The 23,709-nt window shown below is 36.2% G+C and overlaps 1 protein-coding gene across 1 annotated transcript; it reads left to right on the forward strand.

Annotated features, from left to right (window-relative positions):
• Positions 1 to 159: 159 nt before the first annotated feature.
• Positions 160 to 16,797, forward strand: LOC143441090 (uncharacterized). Its single transcript, XM_076928162.1, is given in 6 exon segments — positions 160 to 459; positions 2,523 to 2,633; positions 4,902 to 5,014; positions 10,421 to 10,547; positions 10,746 to 10,806; positions 11,910 to 16,797. Coding segments are annotated over 4 exon segments (1,485 nt in total). The 5' UTR covers positions 160 to 459; positions 2,523 to 2,633; positions 4,902 to 4,927; the 3' UTR covers positions 13,120 to 16,797.
• Positions 16,798 to 23,709: the final 6,912 nt, after the last annotated feature.

Raw genomic sequence — 23,709 nt, forward strand, 5'->3', positions numbered from 1 at the left:
CGGTTCCCGCCGACATCGTCGCGCAGTCCGTGACGTCACAGCCGGCGACGAGGACCCGCTCCGGCACACGGCCGCGGCCGCGCGATTCCCCAAGGTCAATGGCTGCGTCGCGCGATCCCGTGATGCCCCGCGGCGCCCGCTGACTGCGGGCTTCTGACGTCACAGGGACCGCGACTGAGTCCCGCGAACCCGACCGCGTCCTGTCAGCGGCCGCACCGGGATCGCTGCCGCTGCGGACCCGGGAGACGTCGCGCTGACCGTGACGTCACAGCCGGCGACGGGGTCTCCCAGAGGTGGCAGCTGCGATCGATCCCGTGATTCCCCGCGGCGGCCCCGGCTCTGTTGATACTAATCAGGTATCAATAAACAGTAACCAATCAATAAATCGTGGCGCAGGCCATTGTTCCAGCACTCGGGAGGCAGAGGCAGGGGCATGACGGTGATGGGATGACGATGACGGTCAGTAATCTTGATAATCGGTAATCAGTACTAATCAATGACGAATAATCGATGCTAAAAATGATCAGTAACCATGCTAACCAATGATCGATTACCGCCTATGGGTAATCAATACCGATCAATAATCAATAAGCAATTATCGATAATTAATAACCAATACTGATCCATTATTGGCGACAGCAGTCAATGTAAATCAAGAGTCAACTTGGGGGGATCCTAATATAAATGTAAATATAAAATGTGCAACGAAATACGAAAATAAAATTATAATGAAGTAAAATACAAAGTATAAAATATGAGATAAAATGAATAAAAATATAAAATAAAATATTAAATACGAAAAAATCTAAATAAGATAAGAATATAAAATATAACAAATAACAATGTAGTAAAGTAAATGAAAATGGAATAAAATAAACTATAAATATAAAATTAAGTAAACGAAATAAATAAAAATATAAAATAAAATATAAAATATAACAAATAAATAAAATATAAAATATAAAACAAGCTATATAGACACAAATTAATATTTATTATTATCAATATTATGACGTACGGTGAAGCACAGTTGGTCAAACAGCGTCTGACCGGATGTGACGCGTGTAGGATAATATTTAACAATTTTATTTCCGTTACACAGCCTGGTGTAGAATTAAAAGTCCGATCAGATTTTTATTTTAAATCTTTAATTTATTTTATATTATATTTTGTATTTGATTTCATATTTTACATCGTTTTAAAACGATTTACTTTTTTTTATGTTTTATATTTTATATTTAATGTATTTTATATTTGATTTTGATTTTATATTTATATTCATAGTATGTTTCATACTTGTTTTATATTTTACACTTTATATTTTATTATATATTTTAAAGATTAAATTTATTTCTTCTTTTATATTTTGTTTTAATTTATATTTATTTATTTTATAGTTTACATTTACATTATATTTTACATATATACTTTTTTAATATTTTATATTTAAATTTATATTTTGCTTTATTTTATATTTTATATTTTATATTTGATGTATTTTGTATTTATTATTTAATATTTTATATTTATGTTTTGTATTTTACATTTTATATTTTATTGTATATTTTAAATTTTCGTTTATTTCATATTTTATTTCATATTTATTTCTTATTTTATATATATAATATATATAATTTATGATATTTTGTATTTTATATTTAATATTATATTTTATATTATTTTATATATTACTTTACTTTGAGTTTTTCATTTTCTATTTTCTATTTTATTTTGTTTTAAATTGTGTTTTTTATTTACATTTACATATATATTATATTTATAGTTTGCATATTATATTTTATTATATATTTAAATTTTATTTTACACTTTGTATATTATGTTTTATGTTTTATATTTTATATTTTACTTTTATGTTATATTTCATATTTTTATTTTATATTATTTTCTATTTTATTTTGCTTTCATTTTTTAATTTTATATTTGATGTATTTTACATTTTATTTACTTTTTATTTTATTTTCATTATATTTATATTTTATACTTATGGTTTATAAGTTACATTTCATATTTATTATATATTTTAATTTTAAAGTATAATTCTTATATATTTACATTTAATTTCATATTTTCTATTTAATATTTTGTTTTATTTATTTTTATTTCATATTTTATATTTTATATTTGATTTATTTTATATTTTATTTTATTTCATATTTTATATTTATGTTTTATATTTTACATATATTTGAGATTTTAAATTTTGTTTTATTTCATTTTTTATTTTATATTATTTATTTCATATTAATATTTATATTATATTCTATGTTTTAGTTTGTATTTTTTATTATTTTCCATTTTAATTTACTTTTTTGAATTTTGTACTTTAAATTTTATATTACCGAATTTTATGTTTTATATTTACATTTACATTTACGTTATAATTATCAATGTTTTATATTTAATATTTTTTCCATTGTAGTTTAATTTAATTTTTAATTTTATATTTTAGAATTTATATTCGATGTATTTTATATTTTATTTTTATGTTTTATGTTTTATAGTTGATGCATCTGATTGATGAATTCGGAGACACGGCTTCATCATCTCTATCGATTTTCTGATGATTTATTTCCCAGCCGACACAACATGGAGACAAATCCATAAGGGACGAGGTGAGGCCCTGAGACCCTTGCGGACACGGTTGTTCAAGGCAGGCGGCAAAGAAAGCACTGGAAATTATTGATTAATAATAATTAGTTATTATTTCAGGGGGGGTCTTGCGAATTTATACACATATCTGAATTTTTGTTTATTATACACATATTTATATATATTACAGACATATATATGTATATATATATATACTACAGACATATATATAATAGACATTTATATATATTACAGACATTTATATATGTTACAGACATATTTATATTTATTATGGACATATATATATTACAGATATATTTATATATTACAGAAATATATATATTATAGACATATTTACATATATTACAGACATATTTATATATATTATAGACATATTTATATATATTATAGACATTTTTTATATATTACAGACATATTTATATATTAGACAGACATTTATATATTACAGTCATTTACATATATTACTGACAGATTTACATATATTACATATATATTCCAGACATATTTATATATATTACACACATATTTACATATATTACAGACTATTTATATATATTACAGACATACTTATATATATTACAGACATATTTATATATATTACAGACATATTTATACATATTACAGACACATATATATTATAGGCATATTTATATATATTGCAGACATATTTACATATATTACAGACATATATATTGCTGCAGACATACACATTAGACATACTTATACATATTATAGACATATATATATTAGACATATTTATATATATTACAGACATATTTATATATATTATAGACATATAATGTGTACAATAAACAGGTATTCAAATATGTGTATAAGAAACAAATATTCAGATCCATGTGCCATAATATATATAAATATGTCGATGAGATACGAATGTTCAAGTATGTGCATAATATATACTAATATGTAAATATATGTAATGTGCATAATATATATAAGTATGTCAATATATAATGTATATAATATATATAAATATATAAATACATATAAATACTTTTCTAACCATAGGTTGGCATTACTGGAAATAAAAGATACGTGAAGAAATAATTCTATCTTTTAATGATGAAAAACTATTTAATTCAATTTAATTTAATTTTTTAAATTAAAATTAATGTAATTAATTTAGTTTAATGATCAAGAAGGAAAGAAACTAATTTAATTTTTAATTTTTAAATTTCAATAGGGAATGCTGGGTAATGTTGGGAGCAGGGAGAAGAGGTGAGGAGGAAGAGATGATCTTAGCATCCACAGGCAGACATAGTCAGGACAGAGGTAAAGCTGCCTCTGGTGTTTAGTACAGTGCTAGGGGAAAACTGTGATCATTGCATCTGGGATAATAAACAGTGTGGTAGATCTATAGAACGCTTACCTTGTGTCCTGGCAGGTAAAGCATGTGGTTGAACAGAGACTGTCTGCACAAGTGGGGCTGAGACACAAGGATGAGGCAGGAAAGGAAGGGCAGGTGGGCATTGTCTATCTTATCTATAAGATGATGCACAGGGGGAGAGGCAACTTCCACTGGTATTCTGTCTAAGAGTAAGTGCAACTGATATTAGGATCTGCAGTAACAGATAGTGAGGCAGGTCTTTGGACAAAGTACCCTTTCTATTGCCATGCATGGCTTGTGGTTGAACAGGAGCATTTTTCAATAATCAGGACCTCAGGCCAAAGATGAGTTTGTAAACCCCAATCAATTCTGTTTCTGAGAGTGCACAAAGTCCACTTGAGCAAACATCCTATGACAATCCCCCCTTGTCAACAGACAGTCAAGGTACAACTGCAGGGTTAAGCTACATATAAGATAATTAATACACCTTACAGAGGAAAAGTTAGTCTACCCATCATGTTTGTCAGATGATTTTGCCCCCTTGATTGGTTCCTGCAGATTATGCCAGACATGCAGCTTTTTAAATATTAAGTTGCTGACCTATATGTTAATGCCCCAATCTTGCTGTAACTACAATAAATACTCAGCACCTCTAGACTCTCAGTTTTGATCTCATGTGAGGCTGACTGATGAGAATCCTTATTACAGAGCTCATGATAAAGACCTCCATGTGTTTGCATTACAATAGGCTACTTGTTGGTCTTTGGGGTCTCTGTGACCTGGACATAACATCTTAGTGCATTGACCCAAGACCCTCAGGACTCCCAACTAAAGGATTGAAAGGCCGGTTGTTAATATCCACCATTCTTTTTGGGTCAGTGGCTTATCTGCCAGATTTGAGATAGTGTGCCTTGGTTTTCAGGTTTTTCTTGAGTATTGTGGAGGGAGATGACTAAATTGAACATGGAACCCTGCTACAGTGGATACACTGGAGAGTCGCAGCCCCAAAGTGCTTCGAAGATGTTCCAGAGCCTGGTATAGTGAACGGTGTTTCTCTGGTTTTAATTTCTGGGAAGGTTAGAGCAGACTTAAAACCCTGCTACAGGGCTCACAGCTGCCATCCTGTCTTCATTTTCTCCTTTGTCCAAGTGGAAGAATCTGCTGGGTAGCTTTTACTGCCCCCTTGTGGCTGTCTGTATTATGTGTGGCACTTGTTATTCTCTCACTGAGGAAATGAGACAGACTCCATCCTAATCAATTTAGTTACCAGCCCCACACCTTGGGTTAAATCCTTCTTAACAACAGGACCTGGACCCATTGACTAGTCCATGACAGAGAGCTCTTAAAGACAGCATCCAGGGCAAAATCAGGCTCTGCCTACCTTATTTTACAGGGTAGAAAGACAAAGACCTCATTTCCCACCTCCTGAACTACCCTCTGTGCAGTTCATCTGTGACTCTGTAATTTTGAACTTGGAGCTGTCATAAGATGGGAGGTTGTTCTTCATTGATTGTCACAAATTTATCATATCTTCCTTGGGTCAGAGATCCTGTCCTTTGTTGGTGGTCATTTCTGTTGTGTGAGACAATCTGCTTTTCTGTCTACCTTCCAGCTGTTTTAGCCTCCTCTTTGGTAGCACTGGCCTGGGAACCCAGGGTTAAAGACCCTCACCCCAGGTCAGCACAGCCTCTGAGCTCCCCATTCCAGTGTATCCTTCCCTGATCTGAGCCAGGTGCCCTCCCTATTTTGTCCTTGCTCAGCCACAACTCCAAGTTCCTCATGGGGTGGCAGGAGCTCCTGTAATTGATATGGTTAAATCATTGGTTTGTGTTGTAACAATTTCCTCATTTATTATTGTGTCTGTGTCATAGTAGTTTTCAGTTCTCGGCATTTCAGAGATACAGTCATCTGAAGGAGCCTCAATTCAGGGCATGTCCTCATCAGAATAGCTGGTTGCTATGTCTGTGAGAGATAGTGTTGATGATTGAGTAGGAAGGCTCTTCCACTGAGGGTGGCAATATCCCTAAGCAAGTGGTCCTGGGCTGGATGAGAGAGCAGGCTGAGCATGAGACTGTAACCAAGCAAGAGAGCAAGCCAGGAGACAGTGTTTGTCCATGCTTTTTGTATTGTATATTTTATTTACATTTCAGATGCCATCCCCTTTCCCCACCCCCCACCCCCATGAAAACCCCTATCCCATGCCCTTTTTTTCTTTTTGCTTTTATATACTTTTTTTTAAAAAATATTAATTAATGGCATTATAAGTTTGTTAATGCTGAATCAGAAGTGTAACCCAATACCCAACCTAGATATATAAACTATCTTTGACTGGTGGAGATACGTGAACATTTGTCTCCATGTCCCCTCCTTTTTCTCTCTTTCTCTCTCTCATCACCTAGCTTCTCCTTTCCTACTTCTCCTCCTCTCCTTACTCCTTCTCTTCCTCTCAGTACTCCTTCCCACCTAAGTTCCTTTTACATATGACCCTTCCTGTTAAAATAAAACTTTTCTCTCAAAATACAATTAGAGCATAATTATGCCAATTTGTACCAGTGAGGTACAAGATATTCCTAACACCCAGTCCATCATTTTGTTGACTAACCAGAACCTCTCTCATCTATCCAAACTAAAACTCTTAGTTCTGAACCTGGATTTTTCCTTTGCTTTAGAATGAATGTCAGCTGAAAACCATCCACTCAAAACTTTTCTCTCAAGGTAAATAGCCAGGATTGGCTATGAGTCTATAAGTTATCAGCCCCGTCAGATATCCAGAATGGCTGAGTTAATTGTCCATGCTTTTTGCTTTCAGTTTCTAATCTAAGCTCCCAAAATGATAGACTGTGATCTGACAGAACCATGTACCACAACCAGTTATTACCTGAGATGCTTTTGCTTAGAGGATTCAATCACAGCAGTGGAGTAGCAAGTTAGAACAACAGCAACAACGTTATTTTGCTGCTGCGCAGAATCTTTGTTGTAGATTGTATTCTTGTGAACAGGACAAATTTTGGGTAGAAAGATTTTTGGACTGGTTGGGTTTTTAACTCTCCATTAAGAGTCCTGCCTGATGCAGGGTGTGGCCTCTTCAGAGTCCATATCTCACTGTTATGCATCTCAGCTAAGATCAACCTTAGAATCCTTGGTACATATTTATGGTCTCTGGCACATCCTAAATGTACCCCCTCCACTCAGGCAGCTGCAGATTTTGATTCATATTCCCACTCTGGCCCTCTTTTGTCTCTCGAAACACCTGTTGCTGGTTCTCCCCGATTTCCCCTTCTTATCTGTTCTCCCATGCAGTTCTCTCTCTTCCATCTGCCTCCTATGATTGCTTTACTCCCCATTCTGAGTGAGATTCAACCATGCTCATTTGGGCCTTCCTTCTCGTGTAGTTTCTTTGTGTCTATGGAGTGTAGTGTGGGTTTCCTGTATTTTATGATTATTATTCACTTGTAAGTGAGTACATACATGCATGTGCTTTTAGATCTGGGTTACCTCACTCAGGATAATAGTTTTTAGTTGTATCCATTTGCCTTCAAAATTCATGATGTCCTTGTATTTTATAGCTGAATAGTTTTTCCTTTTGTAAACGAACCACATTTTCTATATTCATATTTTGGTTGAGTGACATCTGGGATTTTTCCAGTTTCAAGCTGTTATAAATAAAATGGCTATGAACCTAGTGGATTCCCTACTCTAGGTCCACCGCCTGCACAGAGTCCCTCTATCCAATATCCTCTGTTTTTCCTTTGAGAAGGTGTGGACCCCTGGGTATCTCCACACAGCGGTGCATCAAGTCTCTGCTGGCTTAAGTTTATCCTTTCCATTGAAGCCAGACATGGCAGCCCAGTTCAGGGAGCAGATTCCACAGATAGACAGCAGGTTTAGGGACAGCCCCTGCTACAGTTGTTGGGGGACCCTCATGAAGACTGAGCTACACATTTGCTACATATGTTCTGGGGCCTTAGTCTAGACTGTGTGTATTATTTTGTTTGTAGATTAGGCTCTCAGTGTCCCCAAGGGTCCAGGTTAGTTGATTCTGTTGACCTTCTCATGGATTCCTATCCTCTTCAGGACATCAATCCTTCCCCCAACTAACATAACAGTCCCCAAGGACCATTCAATGTTTGACTGTGGTTCTCTGCATCTGTTTCAAGTCAGCTGCTTGGTGGAGCCTCTTAATGGATAATGATGCAAGGCTCCTGTGTGGGAGCATCACAGAGTATCCCTAATAATGTCATGGATTGGTGTTTGTCTATAAGGATGGTCTCCAGCTGGGCAAGTTTTCATTGGCCATTCCCTCAGTCTCTGCTCCAGCTTTACCCCTGCATTTCTTTTAGACAGGACAGATTTTGTTCTGTATGTCTACTGTGTTGTGGTTGAATTTGATCAGCTTTCTTCTCATACTCCCATACATTCCCCATTTGGTCTCAGTCTGTAATTCACATAAGGTACAGTATAAATATTTGCGATTCAATGCTATGCTAGTTGGCAAACCTGATGGATTTATATTTTTAACTTTATTCATTCTGTGTTTGGTTTTCTAGACTAAATTTTTCTGTGAAGCAATTCCTGTGCTGATAGTAGATATAGAAACCACATAAGCCCCCTGACATGTTTTTGTTCAATAAGCACATGCTTCTGTGCTGCTCTTCATCCATATCTTTAATTTTGAAATTTGGCCAAATATATAGTTTGTATTCTGTTTCTCCGGATGGCTTATGCCCATGTCATCAATATTATCTGATGCTTCAGATTCATTGAATTGCAGGTGTGTGATTTTCTGCCTAACTCTTATGTTTGTTGTGAAATTTTTGAATAAATAATGTATCATGCCTGTGTGTTGTGGCCCAAGCTGCCCTACGTTTGGGGGCCAAAATATCACGGACCACTCTGTCAATGTTGAAACCCGCACTGCCAAAAACCTTGGGGGCTAAACTATTAGAGCCCACACTGCCCCAAGCTGCTCCAGTTTCCGGGTCGGGGTTCAGCAAGCAAGAGAATGAGGACAAACTTGAAGAATGGAGACCAGAGTGTGATTCAATCCTGTTTATTTTTCAGTCTCTCTTCCTAGTCCAATTTCCAAGTCTTGAGTTCCTAGTCCCTAGTTCCCAGATCCTAGTGCCTCCAAGTTCCAAGTTCATTCTCTAAGTGCTAAGTGCCTAATGCCTAATAATTAACTCCAAGTTGTTCTCTCTGAAGTGTCTGATTTTCTGTTATTCTTTTTTGTCTGCCTCTCACTTTTTATATGTCTCACTTCTAAGCCTCACCTCTATGTCATGCCTTTAAGTCATGCCCTTAGGTCTTGTCTCTAAATCTGATCTCTAAGTCACACCCTTTAGTCTTGGCTCTAAATCACAGCTTTAAGTCTCACACAACAATGTGAAGATCCTGGGTACCTAAAACTTGATGTTGTCAGAGTGTGGTCAGCTGTTGTAGGCTGATGTGATCAAGTTTCTTTTCAGGGTATATGGCCCAAGATGGCTGTGAGGATGATAGCCGCCTTCTGTCAGCTCCCCACAACTGTGTGCATGAATATGAATATCATGTGTGACTCATCTTTACTGTTGTCAGAAAATGGCCTCAGAACTCCTGATCTTGAAGAAATGGACAGGTGTTGGTCCACATGTGTATGCTAGAAATTGTCCACCATTATGTGGAAGACCAGCAAGATGTTTCAACTACTGACCTGAAATACTCAGTAGTTGAACACCTGAAATACAATCTTTATTTCTGATCAACGTATTCATTACTAATAATTTCATCTGTGCATTTTTAACTGTTTAAACATGCATTCCCTTTTATTAAGATTTATTAATGTTGCTGTTTAAACTGTTTCACTTCATGTTTATGCAAGACGAATACAGGACTGCACTGAATGTATAATGCTTTGCAGAAAGTTCAGTAAAAATCTGTGAGTTCATTCTATCATTTTTTGTTTCCTGATTTATTTTTGTAGCACAGTAAGGTTATTAACATGTGACTTTTGATGTCCTAAAACTCATTGCATGTATCGTGCTACATTCAACTCAATGACATACACCTGCCTGTCCCTCTGCAATTAAATACATGAGCAAATACAAGCAGCTTGCCCATCACCTTTATAGTTAGTAGTTGTTCATACAGCTTTTCAGATGTGTGCTCAGTACAGTTGATCTGTTTCCCCCTGCATATCCCTCTCAATTGCCATTTGTGTTGCAAGGCTATAATCTATTCAAAGGGTTCAGGAATGACACAGATGAACCCTGTGTGAAGGATTCAAGTGTCAATATTTCAAGTTTCTTCTAAACTGACATGGTGATCATATTATAATTCATGTTTCAGCAAATAAGTTGATAAATCATGTGAATTATAAGATTATATTTTATAGGAAGCATACCTTTACTTTGTAGTGATGTCAGTATCAGGCTTTGTGTTGTTCACATGTATGGGATATTTTAGGAAGCAGTGACTTACGAAGATGTGCATGTGAACTTCACTGCAGAAGAGTGGAATTTGCTGGATCCTTCCCAGAAGAATCTCTACAAAGATGTGATGCTTGAGACCTACTGGAACCTCACTGCTATAGGTAAGACTGTGAATTTATTTTTGCTTCTCAGTATAAGGGAAAAATGTTTTTGGGTTACTGATGATCATATGTTATTTCAATAGAGAACAAGTAATATTGAGTTGAATAAATCAGGTTCATTGCCGTGAAAATTCAGAATAACTTGAATATTGCCTAATTCTAATCCCATATCTTTCATTTTCTGGTACCGTGTTTTAGGCTATAATTTGGAAGGGCATCATACTGAAGAACAATATCAAACTTCTAGAAGTCATGAAAGGTAATTTTAATGTTTAAGCTGATACAAATATGCCTGTGAGGAAAGTTTAATATGATCTGGAAGCTCTAATGGAAAGCAAGTGTGTAAAATATCAGTCCTTTTATGTACCTCAATGTCAGTTATGTGATTGGTGTTTGCAAGGCAATTCTGTAAGAAAGAAGAGAAAGAAACAATGTCTTAAGCGATCAGTTTATTTGATTTGTATCTCCATTAGAGCTATGTTGTGGAACTACCAATTTGTATAGTCTCATAATATTTAGATGTTGCACATTGGATAGTGATAAACATGTATCCATAACCTTCTAATAAGCAAATTGTCCATGATAAAGTTGGTGATACTCATATACTTGCAGTGAAATTGTTAAGTTTAGTGTTTTGTCAGTTTATGAGAGTCAAGAATGTTGTGGAGAAATATTAATCATGTCTGCAGTGAACAAAAAATCAATGCAGGTGAATTCAATGTGGAAACCTTTCATTTGTTATTCTTTTTTAATGGATGTATCAATTGTCAGCATGGATTAAACCATGTGAGCATAGAGATACTAAAAGAAACAACATACCTCTATCTACTTCAGAACAATGACAAGACATGTAGTATTCTGCCTTTGGTAGACTTTCTGAATATGATAGGTGTTTGCAGTTGATTGATTTTGTGACATTACTGGGAACATCTCCAAAGTCACACTGCAGAAAATCTCTATGGGTACTGGAAGTTTGTACATTCTTTTGTTCATCCTGGTTCACAGTGCTGCTGTTGTGTGATGCACACTACAGGAAAAACTAAGAATTCAATGAGTGTTTTAATGCTCTGAGTTATCCCATATTTCTTAGGACATGTTAAAAACATCATATAGAAATCTCATATAGAAAAAGGATTCTGTAAATGTGAGCCATGCAATAAATGGTCTTACCATCACAGGTATTTTCAAAGACGTAAAGCAACACACAGTGAGCAAGTACAACCATGAACATTAAAGTGATAAAACCTTAAGATCTCTGTGTTCTTTTTATTAGACCAACTGTAAAATTTATACATATTTGTAAAATGATTGATCAGGCTATGAATGTGGTAAAGTTTTCACATGTGCCTATTATTGTTGCAGGCAAGAAAGAAGTCATACTGGAGAGAAACTACATGAATTTAATCAATGTGGTAAAGCCTTTTCATGTCAAAGTCATCTCCATTCTCAAAAAATTACACATACTGGAGAGAAACATTATGAATATAATCAATGTGGTAAAGGCTTTACACAACAAAGTAATCTCCGAAAACATAAAAGAACACATACTGGAGAGAAACCTCATGAATGTAATCAATGTGGTAAAGTCTTTTCATGTCACAGTAATCTCCAAAGACATAAAAGAACACATACTGGAGAGAAACCTCATGAATGTAATCAATGTGGTAAAGCCTTTTCAGATCACAGTAGTCTCCAAAGACATAAAAGAACACATACTGGAGAGAAACCTTATGAATGTAATCAATGTGGTAAAGCATTTGCAAGGCCCAGTCATCTCCGATCTCATAAAAGAACACATACTGGAGAGAAACCTTATGAATGTAATCAATGTGGTAAAGGCTTTACACAACAAAATCATCTCCAAATCCATAAAAGGACACATACTGGAGAGAAACCATATGAATGTAATCAATGTGGTAAAGCCTTTTCATATCACAGTAGTCTCCAAATACATAAAAGAACACATACAGGAGAGAAACCATATGAATGTAATCAATGTGGTAAAGGCTTTACACAACAAAGTAATCTCCAAATACATAAAAGAACACATACTGGAGAGAAACCTCATGAATGTAATCAATGTGGTAAAGACTTTTCAGATCACAGTAGTCTCAAAAAACATAAGAGAACACATACTGGAGAGAAACCTCATGAATGTAATCAATGTGGTAAAGCCTTTTCAGATCACAGTAGTCTCCAAAGACATAAAAGAACACATACTTGAGAGAAACCTCATGAATGTAATCAATGTGGTAAAGCCTTTTCAGATCACAGTAGTCTCCAAAGACATAAAAGAACACATACTGGAGAGAAACCTCATGAATGTAATCAATGTGGTAAAGCCTTTTCATGTCACAGTGGTCTCCAATATCATAAAAGAACACATACTGGAGAGAAACCTTATGAATGTAATCAATGTGGTAAAGCCTTTTCAGATCACAGTAGTATCCAAAGACATAAAAGAACACATACTGGAGAGAAACCATATGAATGTAATCAATGTGGCAAAACCTTTTCATGTCACAGTAATCTCCAAATACATAAAAGATCACATGCCAGAGAGAAACCTTAATTATGTAATCAATGTGGAAAAAACCATTTATAAGTAAAAACGTTCCAAAGAAATAAATGATCACATACTGGAGCGATTCTGTGTGAATGTAATTAATATATTTAAAGCCTTTTCACAAAGTTTTTGTCTCCAAAACCATAAAAGAACCCATATTGGAAAGAAACCTATGAATGTGATCATTGTGGTAAAAGCCTTTCCATAAAGATTTTTCCTAAAAAAACATAAAAGAACCCATATTGGACAGAACTATGAATGTAATCATTGTGCTAAAGTCTTTGCATGTCCCACTAGACTCAGAAACATAAATGATCCCACATTGCAAGAAACTTCATGAATGTGATCAACGTGGTAAAGACTTTTCACAACATTAGCATCTCCATTATTATAAAAGAACAAGAACAGGAGAGAAGCCTCATGAATGTAATCAGTGTTGTAAAGCATTTGCAAGTCACAGTCATCTGCAGTGACAGGAGAGATCACATACCAGAGGAAAACCTGGTTGAATATTCACAATGTGATGAAGTCTTTGCATGTCATAGTTCTTTACACACACACAAAGAAATCACACTGGAGAGAAGCCTCATTAATATAATCACTGTGGAAAAACTGACAATTCACTTTTATCTGCGACTACATAATGGAACACATTCAAGAGAGTGACTCAGTGTCATCAAGGTACTAAGTCCTTGCATGTCACAGGCAGTGCCCGATCCATAAAAGAACACATACTGTAGAGAAACTGCATGAATGCCATGAATGAGGTAATGTCTTTGCATGACAATGTGTTCTCCAAACACTTCAAGTAACACACTTTTTAGAGAAACCTTATGAATGGAACATATGTGGAGAAGCCTATGCCTATCACTAGTCTCCAAAGACATAAAAGACCACAAATTGGACAGAAATCTTGTGAATGTACTCAAGTTGGAAAATTATTTACATGCCACATTATTCTCTGAATACAAAAATCAACACGTACTAGAGAGAAACCTTCTGAAAGTAATCTATGTGGTAAAGCATCTGCATGTCCTAATCATATATAAATGCATGAAAAAATTCATAGTAGAAATGAACTGTGATGATTTGAATATACTTGGCCCTAAGAAATGTCAATATTAATATGTTTGGCCTTGTGGGAGTAGATATTACTGTTTTGAAGGAAGTGAACTCCTAGTGTGGTGGTCTTTGGAGCTCTGGCCCGTAAAAAGCAGACTCTCCTACCACCTGGCTGGAAGACAGTCTCTTCGTGACTACCTTCTCAAGAAAATGCAGAACTCTCAGCTCCTTCTCCAGCATCACGGCTGCCTGTATGCTTTCATTCTTCCTGCTATGTTGGTCATGAACTAAACACTTGAAAGTGTAAGATAGATCGAGTTAACTATTTGCCTTTAACAGAGTTGCCTTGGTCACAGTGTCTCTTCTTAGCAATGGAAATTTTATCTAAGGCAGAAGTTGGTACCCCAGACTTAAGTATTCTTATTGGTAGGCCTGACCAGGCTTTTGTGTGAAGCAATGTGGGTTTGATGTTGGGTTTGTACATGCATTAAGTGGAACTTCATGGGCCATGCTAGTAGAACACATACGTACTAAGGGTAATTTCAACTTTGTATATAGTTTTTATAATGCTTTGTTGAAGAATGGTGCTGTGTTTTACTCCCATCTGAAGGTAAAGAGGTTTATTTTGTTAATTGCATTGACAAAGCAGTCTCAGGAAAGCCAAGGATAGCCTTTGGCCTGTGTTTACTCTCATGGTGCTTGTTTTGATCATAATTAGAAATCTTAGAAAGGAAAAATATGAAATGTTAGCTTCAAAGAAAATCTCACCAGGAAGTTGAATGAAGCTAAATCTTGTGATCAAAGATACACAATGTTATTAAAGAAATGGTGATTTTATGGCAAGATTCCATCCACCTAAACATATGGATGTGAAGTTGTATGGGTGAGAACTGTATAATGTTAGGCATTATTATTAACTGATTATTGTTTTTATGTGGACATAAGGAGATACAAGTATGTGTCCAATTGACAATGAACAGATTGTGATTACTATACTGGGTTTTCAATTTAAAATCTAAAAGGATACACTTAGGTCCAGGCATGGTGGCACATACATACCTGAAATCCCAGGAGATCAGAATCAAGCTGATTTCTGATTCAAGTCATCCTGGTACAGAACACGTTTTAGGTAATGAAAAGCTTAGCTATGGGCAAAGTGTTACACATTTATTACCCAACATTCAAAAGACAGAGCCATGCAGATCTGAGTTCAAGATTAATCTACAGAGCATGTTCAAGTACAGCTGAGCTTAGCCATTAAAGTTGTTGAAAAATAGAAAGCTGGTGATGATATAATAGAAGGGGTCATGTTCCAGCCCCAGCAAGCAGAGGAACTCAGCAGCTTTGTCCATGTGGCTCTGCTTTTAAAGGAAAGAAGAGAAGGAATGATTGAGACAATTGATGATGGTTGGCTGTAGTTAGAAAATTAGTGGGGATGAAGAAGCAACCAGCATCACTGAGGTGAAACCTTCTGGTAAGTGCTTTCTGGGAGGAAGAAGAGGTTGTATTCCAAAGGTAGCCAAGGTTGTCCATTGTGGTGCAGCTTGACTCGGTCCTGTGTAAGACTCACCCAGGTGGCACTGGTTTTAAGGCATGAGTGTTTCATGCAGTGCATCTGAGGCTTGGCACCATGAAGGGAGCCTATGAGAGGAACTCACTGAAGACTGTTTATCACAGAAAACCCAATATATTGAAGATGTCAGTCCCATGGATGAGCAGAAAGAACAGCAGTAGCAGTTGAATGGAGTCAAGCAGAACCTATTGTAGTACAGAGGGAAGAGCTGGAGAGAGACCCAGTTTTTTTTGAGGAGCACAGAAGATCATCTGTGGATCCCAGATACTGGAACAAGAAGCTGTAATTTTGAAGTTACTTTGTAAACACAAAGAGTTCTAGATTCCTGAGCTATGGAATACCTTCTCAGGAAAACTTTCAGGAAATAAAATCAGCCAAAGAGAAAGAATTGTGCTGCAGTGAGCAGGGCAGAGAGGAGTTGGAGATCTGAAGAATGCTTTGACATCAGACATGGAGATGCAGAGTTTGGAGATTGCCTTGCTGGCTTTTGGTCTTTTTTTGGCCCAGTATTTCCTCACAATGGCATTTAGGAATGGTGAAGTATATACTGTGAATTTGGTTTGATATTTTATGCTATATTTTTGAAAGTATAAGGAATTATAGTTACAGGATTGCATGAATCTCAGAAGAGACTTTGAACTTTGGACTTTTAACATTTATGAGACTTCTATAGATGATGACGACCTTTTAATTTGAACCTCACATATTTTGTATTATGCTATTTTAAAATATGGTCTCCATACACTCATGTGTTTGCATAATCATAATGGAGCCAGGCAGTGGAATGTGGTAGTATAAATATGCTTGGCTCAGGGATTGAGAGGAAGTTATTATGAGATGTGGCCTTGGAGGAAGTCCATCACTGAAGGATTTGAAGTTCCACCCAGTGCAGAATGGGCCTTCCTACTAGCTCCCTGGCAGACAGTCTCTTCCTGCCTGCCTCTGGATCAAGATGCAGAACTCTCAGCTTCTTCACCAACATCATGTTTTCTTTCATGCCTGCCATGCTTCCTGCTATGATGAAAAAGGACTAATTCTTTGAAACTGTAACCCAGTCCCAATTAAACTATTGCTTTTATATGAGTTGCCTTGTTCATGATTTCTCTTCATAGCAATGGAAACACTAAGACAGACACCCTGTGAATGTATTTAATAAGGTCAAGTGGTTGTACAATTCTCTAGTCTTCATTATCATGAAAGAATACATGCTAGAGTTTAAGCATGCCACCTGTGACTCAGGACATGCCTCTTTGGTCTTAAACACGCCCCCTGAGTCTTAAGCATGCCCCTGTGACTGAGGACACATCCCCTCAGTCTTAATCATGTCCCCTGTGACTCTGGACTTGCCTTCTAGTGCTAAATATGCACCCTGTGTCTCAAAACACACCCACAGAGTCCTAATGGACATGTTTAGTATAATGAAGCCTTTGCACACCTCTGTAGTCTTCATCATTATGAAACTATTCATACTCACAGTGCTTACATACTGTGCTAAAGCCTTTACATCATGGGGTCTACTGAGATCTAACTCAACTCAAACACAGGACAAGGCAAATGATAAGAATTTATTGTAATCAAGTCTCTATTGATAAATCAGAGCCACACAACTATACTCAGAAGCTTAACTGCAATACCCAACCTCAGCCCCACCCTGAAACAGAAAGTTATATAACATCCAAAAGTCAAAACCACAAAGTCCTCTGCCAAATTACAGCTACATTTTTCTCCCAATCATGTTTTTTTCTGTTTTACTCTATGTCAAATGATACAGAATGTAGATTGTATGGTCAAAACTATCACAGCCATTTGTTCTTTTGTTGTTAGAAACATTACATTTTGAGAAATAAAATATGAATAACAGAAATTATGGTTAGGAACAGATACTATGTTTTAGGTAACAAACCATCAATGATGAAAGCTAGTCAGATATTGTTAAGTACACAGGTCCCCTATGACCTAAAACTTAGTTTGAATTTATGATTAAATGGAGGCTGGTAACAAAAAGGCAGTCCTTAGGGCAAGTTTCTTTAGCTTCTTCCCAACATTTGTATATTATAGACATATTTAAATACATAGCAGAACACATATTGAAGACATATCTTACAAATTTTATCAATGAGAGAAAAAATTTTCACAACACAGTCATCTATGAACATAGAATAATACATCCTGGAGAGAAACACTATGCATAAACAATGTGGTAAAGCCTTTGCATGTGGCAGTCATCCTAGATACCATGAGAAAAAGTCATAATGCAAAGAAACCCCATAAACGTAGTCAATGCATTAAAGTTTTGTACTTTCTGGCATCTTTATATAAGAGTAAACTCTTCAGCATGAAATCAATCTATTAAAGCCTTTGTGTATCACAGTCATCTTTGAGGACCCTCAAGAATACCCAAAGTAATCTGTGACTACAAAGAATTTGGTAAGATCATACCCAACACACTGAGTTACTCAAGGTTATTTATTATGAGGAAAAATGTGACAAGCATCAACAATCAATTCAAATTTTATGATGTCTGTATATTTTGTTTCCACTTACAAACTCATTTGTAATTCCACTGTATTTTCTTTGTATTTTTAGTTGATCATGTATCCAACAACGTTGGTGAAAGGGCTTATCAGGTCTAGAAATTACATTTGGGAAGTTTTGGTCCACTTGCATCATCTGCAAATAAAGACAATTTTGGATGGGCAGTGGTGGCGATCACCTTTAATCACAGCTCTTGGGAGGCAGAGGCAGGCAGATTTCTGAGTTCGAGGCCAGCCTGGTCTACAGAGTGAGTTCCAGGACAGCCAGGCTTATATAGAGAAACCCTGTCTCGTAAAACCAAAAAAAAAAAAAAAGATAATTTTACTTCCTCCTTTCTAATCTATATTACTTCTATCTTCTTCAGTTTTATTGTTCTTGCTAAACTTTTAGATAGTATTTTAAATAGATGTGAAGAGAATGAATAACCTCATCTTGTTTGTGAGTTAGTGGAATTAATATGAATGTCTCTCCATTTAATTTAATGTTGACTATAGGTTTGCAGTAAAGTGACATTATTATGTTTAGGTGTGTCTCTTGTATCCTTAATCACTCCAGGAATTTTATCGTAAAGTGGAATTAAATATTGTCTCAGAATTATTCATCATCTAATGAGATGACCACTTGCTTTATTTTCTTACACATGAAGCACATTATATTAAACCATTCCTGGTCTCTTTAATAGAGCCTGCCTCATTGATCATGGAGGATTATGTTTTGAAGTGTTTTCTATTTAATTTAATTTATTTTATTAAATATATTTTGCATCTGTGGTTTTAAGGGAAAATGGTCTGTAATTCTTTTTTGTAGCTGAGTCTTTATATTGATTGGATATTTGAGTAACCATGGGCTCACAAGATAAAATCAGTTGGCTGGCAAAGGAGGCCTCTGTGGTATCCAATCTGAGACTCCATTGTTATTGCAATAATCTTTATTGTTGGGATACTGAAACACGAAGCCAACCAACTCCTCTCCCAACGTTCAACACTTTCGTTCCTTCACCTTAGATATTTGAAAAGAGTTTGCAAACACTTAAACAATCAGTACTCTTTTCAAAACTGACTTTGCAAACCTGATGTTCCTACCCCCAAGAAAGACAGGAGATATTAAAATAAAATCACTCCCATTGTCCCTCTTTCCCACTCTTCTTCATAACTTCAACTTCAGTATTCCATCCCCAACCCTAGAAAACTGCATGTTTCTCTGGACCCACATGAAAAAGATAGATACAGCTTAATTTCAGGAGTTACAGAGCTCCTTGATGTACCACCAGCACATCATGTCATGAAATGCCACAGGGAAGAAAAAAAAAGAAAGAAGCTGAAGATTTGGAAAATTTTTATTTTTAAAATTGTCTCTACACAGCAGTTGTTTCCACTAAGAAAACTGACAAAGTTTATTTTTGAGACTGAAAAATGCACACGTTCCAACACCGTTCACGAAATTCATTATAACCCAATAATTAGTTATAGCATACCTTCTGTCCATACTCACTGTACCATGCCTTTGTGACAATGGATGAACACATTGATTTTCTGTGTTCAAAATACTTTCAGCATGCTGAGAGAGGCAAAGGCTGCAGGATAAGTTCAGAGCTACCATCTGAGAGTAATCTTTGGGGGGCATAGCTAGAACAAGTCCAGAAAGTAATAATGTGAGCTGAATAATTAGTTGTTAGGTAGGGAAACACCAGAGCATCATGTGCAAGGGCAGAGACTGGACATCAGGAGAAGTTTAAATATATGAAAGTTCAGAGCAGAGATGGTTCATCTCTGTATACATTGAAGTCATCAGCTATCAGGGCTGGGGGAAAGGTTTGGTGGGTCAAGAATTTGCTACACAACCATGAGCAACTGAATCCACATCTGTAGCACTCACATAAATGCAGGGCAGGGTTGTGTGCTTGCTTGCAGTCCCAGCTCTTGTGAAGTACAGTCAGGATTTCCAGAGAAGCTGAGAAGTCAGATTGCTAAATAAGTGACAGGAGACAGTGACTCAAGAAACCATTTTGATAGGAAAAGTGGGCAAGGGATAGGGGCTTTCTAGGGAGGGGAAATGGGGAAAAGGGATGGCATCTGAAATGTAAATAAAATATCCAATAAAAAAGTCATTTTGATGACATTATTTCAATCTTCTTGTATCTGTTGAGGCCTTTTTTGTGACTGATTATTTGGTCAGTTTTGGAGAAGGTACCATGAGGTGCTGAGAAGAAGGTCTATTCTTTTGTTTTAGGATGAAATATTTTATAGATATATGTTAAATCCATTTGGTCCATAACTTGTGTTAGTTTCAATGTGTCTCTGTTTAGTTTGTGTTTACATGATCTGTCCACTGCTGACAGTGGGGTGTTGAAGTCTTCCACTATTATTGTGTGAGGTGCAATGTGTGCTTTGAACTTTACTGTACAATGTGTGCTTTTTTAGCTTTATGAATGTTGGTGCCCTTGCATTTGGAGCATAGATGTTCAGAATTGAGAGTTCTTCTTGGGAGATTTTTCCTTTGATGAGTATGAAATGTCCTTCCTTATCCTTTTTGATAACTTTACATTAAAAGTCAATTGAATTTGATATTAGAATGGCTACTCCATCTTGTTTCTTGGGACCATTTGCTTGGAAAATTGTTTTCCAGCCCTTTACTGTGATGTAGTGTCTGTCTTTTACACTGAGGTGTGTTTCCTGTATGCAGCAAAATGCTGGGTACTGTTTATCTAGTCTGCTAGTCTATGTCTTTTTATTGGGAAATTGAGTTAATTTCTGTTTAGAGATATTAAGGAATAGTGATTGTTGCTTCCTGTTATTTTTTATGTTATTTTTATGTTTGTTTGGCTATCATCTTTTGGGTTTGTTGAAAGAAGATTACTTTCTTCCTTTTTCTGGGGTATAGTTTCCCTCCTCATGTTGGCATTTTCTCTCTATTATTTTTTGTAGGGCTAGATTTGTGGAAAGATATTGTGTAAATTTGGTTTTGTCATGGAATATATTGGTTTCTCCATCTATGGTAATTGAGAGATTTGCTGTGTATAGTAGCCTGGGCTGGCATTTGTGTTCTCTTAGGGTCTGTATAACATCTTCACAGGATCTTCTAGCTTCCACAGTCTCTGGTGAAAAGTCTGGTGTAATTCTGATAGGACTGCCTTTATATGCTACTTGACTTTTTTCCCTTACTGCTTTTAATATTCTTTCTTTCTTTGGTGCATTTGGTGTTCTGACTATTATATTACAGGAAGAATTTCTTTTCTGGTCTAATCTATTTGACTTGTGTAAGACTTCTTATATCTTTATGTGGATCTCTTTCTTTAGGGTAGGGAAGTTTTCTTCTATAATTTTGTTAAGATATTTACTGGCCCTTTAAGTTGTCACTCTGTTCTATACCTATTATCTTTAAGTTTGGTCTTCTCATTGTGTCTTGGATTTCTTTTTTTTTGTTTGTTATTTATTTTATGTATATGAGTACATACACTGTAGCTGTCTTCAGACACACCAAAAGAGTGCATCGGATCCCATTACAGATGGTTATGAGCCACCATGTGGTTGCTGGGAATTGAACTCAGGACCTCTAGAAGAGCAGTCAGTGCTCTTAACCTCTGAGCCGACTCTCCAGCCCTTGGATTTCCTTGATGTTTTGAATTAGGAGCTTTTTGAATTTTGCATTTTCTTTGAATGTTGTGTCAATCTTTTCTATGGTATCTTCTGCACATTGAGATTCTCTCTTCTATCTCTTTTATTCTGCTGGTGATGCTTGTGTCTATGACTCCGGATCTCTTTCCTAGGTTTTCTATCTCCAGATTTGTCTCCCTTTGTTGTTTCTTTATTGTTTCTATTTCCATTTTAAAATCCTGGATGGTTTTGTTCAATTCCTTCACCTGTTTGTTTGTTTTCCTGTAATTCTTTAAGGAATTTTTGTGTTTCCTCTTTAAGAGCTTCTAACTATTTACCTATGTTCTCCTGTATTTCTTTAAGAGAGTTATTTATGTCCTTCTTAAAGTCCTCTATCATCATCATGAGATGTGATTTTAAATCAGTCTTTCTCTTCCAGTGTGTTGGGGTATCCAGGACTGTGGTGGGAGAACTGGGTTCTGATGATGCCAAGTAGCCTTGGTTTCTGTTGCTTATGTTCTTGCCCTTGCCTCTGGCCATCTGGATATCTCTGGTGTTAGCTCGTATTTCTGTCTCTGACTATGGCTTGTCCCTCCTGCAAGCCTGTGTGTCAGCACTCCTGGGAGACCAGTTCTTTCTGGGATGAATTTGGGTATAGAGCACTGTGGCACAGGGTCAGCTCTGGGGTGCAGATGGAAACCAGATGTTGAGCAAGCTTACATACTAAAATGATGACTGTGAAAATGTGCATTTCAAGAGTTGTAATAGAACCCAGAAGAAAGAATTTATATAAGCTATTTTGGTGACTATTGCTAATTCTTACAGAAGCAGAAAAGCTAGTATATGATACTAAATTGTTGGGTGGACAGTACCACAACCACTTTCTTTCACTTAACACTAACTTTCTAGAAGTTAAGTGTAATATGTTAGCATATTTTTACTGTCTGAAACTTTCATTTATGAAGACTTCTTGCTACCACTATCTTGTGGGAAATCAATGTTAACATTGAAGAAGCTGAGCAGCTGGTGCTTGCCTTAGCACTTCCTCTTTACCCCCGTGCACACAGAAGGCCCGCTTGTTCCTTCCAACCACTTGACTCTCCCAAAAGACACAGCCAATGTCAAGGGCCTACAAATCCTCATTCCAATAGCAACTCCCCAAACCTGAGAACAGATAAACTAATGCAGCCTTCAGCCTCCATGACACCGGAAGCTGGCACCCTCTCTGATAGATGGCCAAGCACTCCCCAACACATGTGGCTTATGGCCTTGAGGAGAGCAAAAACCATACATCCTTAGAGATAAGTCAAGTCAATGAAGCATTCCCAAGCAGCTGTGCCTGGTTTGTAGAAACATTTAACCCTGATAACACCATAAAAGCCAAAAGAACAGACTCCCCCAATCGTGCAACACTGCCCACTAACACTGTCTACTGCCCAAACAGATAAAATTATAGCTTGTCTTATCTGCTGTGTAACCCTGAAGCCCTGGACCTGCTTGTATAAATTCCCTAAACCCCTAGATGCAGGATTACAACTTTGCTTCCTGCAATTTGTGGTCCAAACCTGGGTTTGAATTAAAGGCTCTTATGTTTCTCTACTGTGGATATCACAATCTTTGAGATCACTTAGAAACCAGGAGACCTGGGCATAAGAATACAAGCAACACACTGATGGTGAAAAGAGAAATTTGTGAGTGGGTTTATAACAAAATTCAGTGATGTGAACTTGATTTCATCCAAATACCATGTACCACAAATGCCTACTCTATGCTAGTGATAGGTTGAGTATTACTTGATCCCAAGACCTGTCCTTAACCAGGTAACAATGTCCT

The sequence above is a fragment of the Arvicanthis niloticus genome, assembly GCF_011762505.2.
Source record: "Arvicanthis niloticus isolate mArvNil1 chromosome Y unlocalized genomic scaffold, mArvNil1.pat.X SUPER_Y_unloc_23, whole genome shotgun sequence".
NCBI lineage: Eukaryota > Metazoa > Chordata > Mammalia > Rodentia > Muridae > Arvicanthis > Arvicanthis niloticus.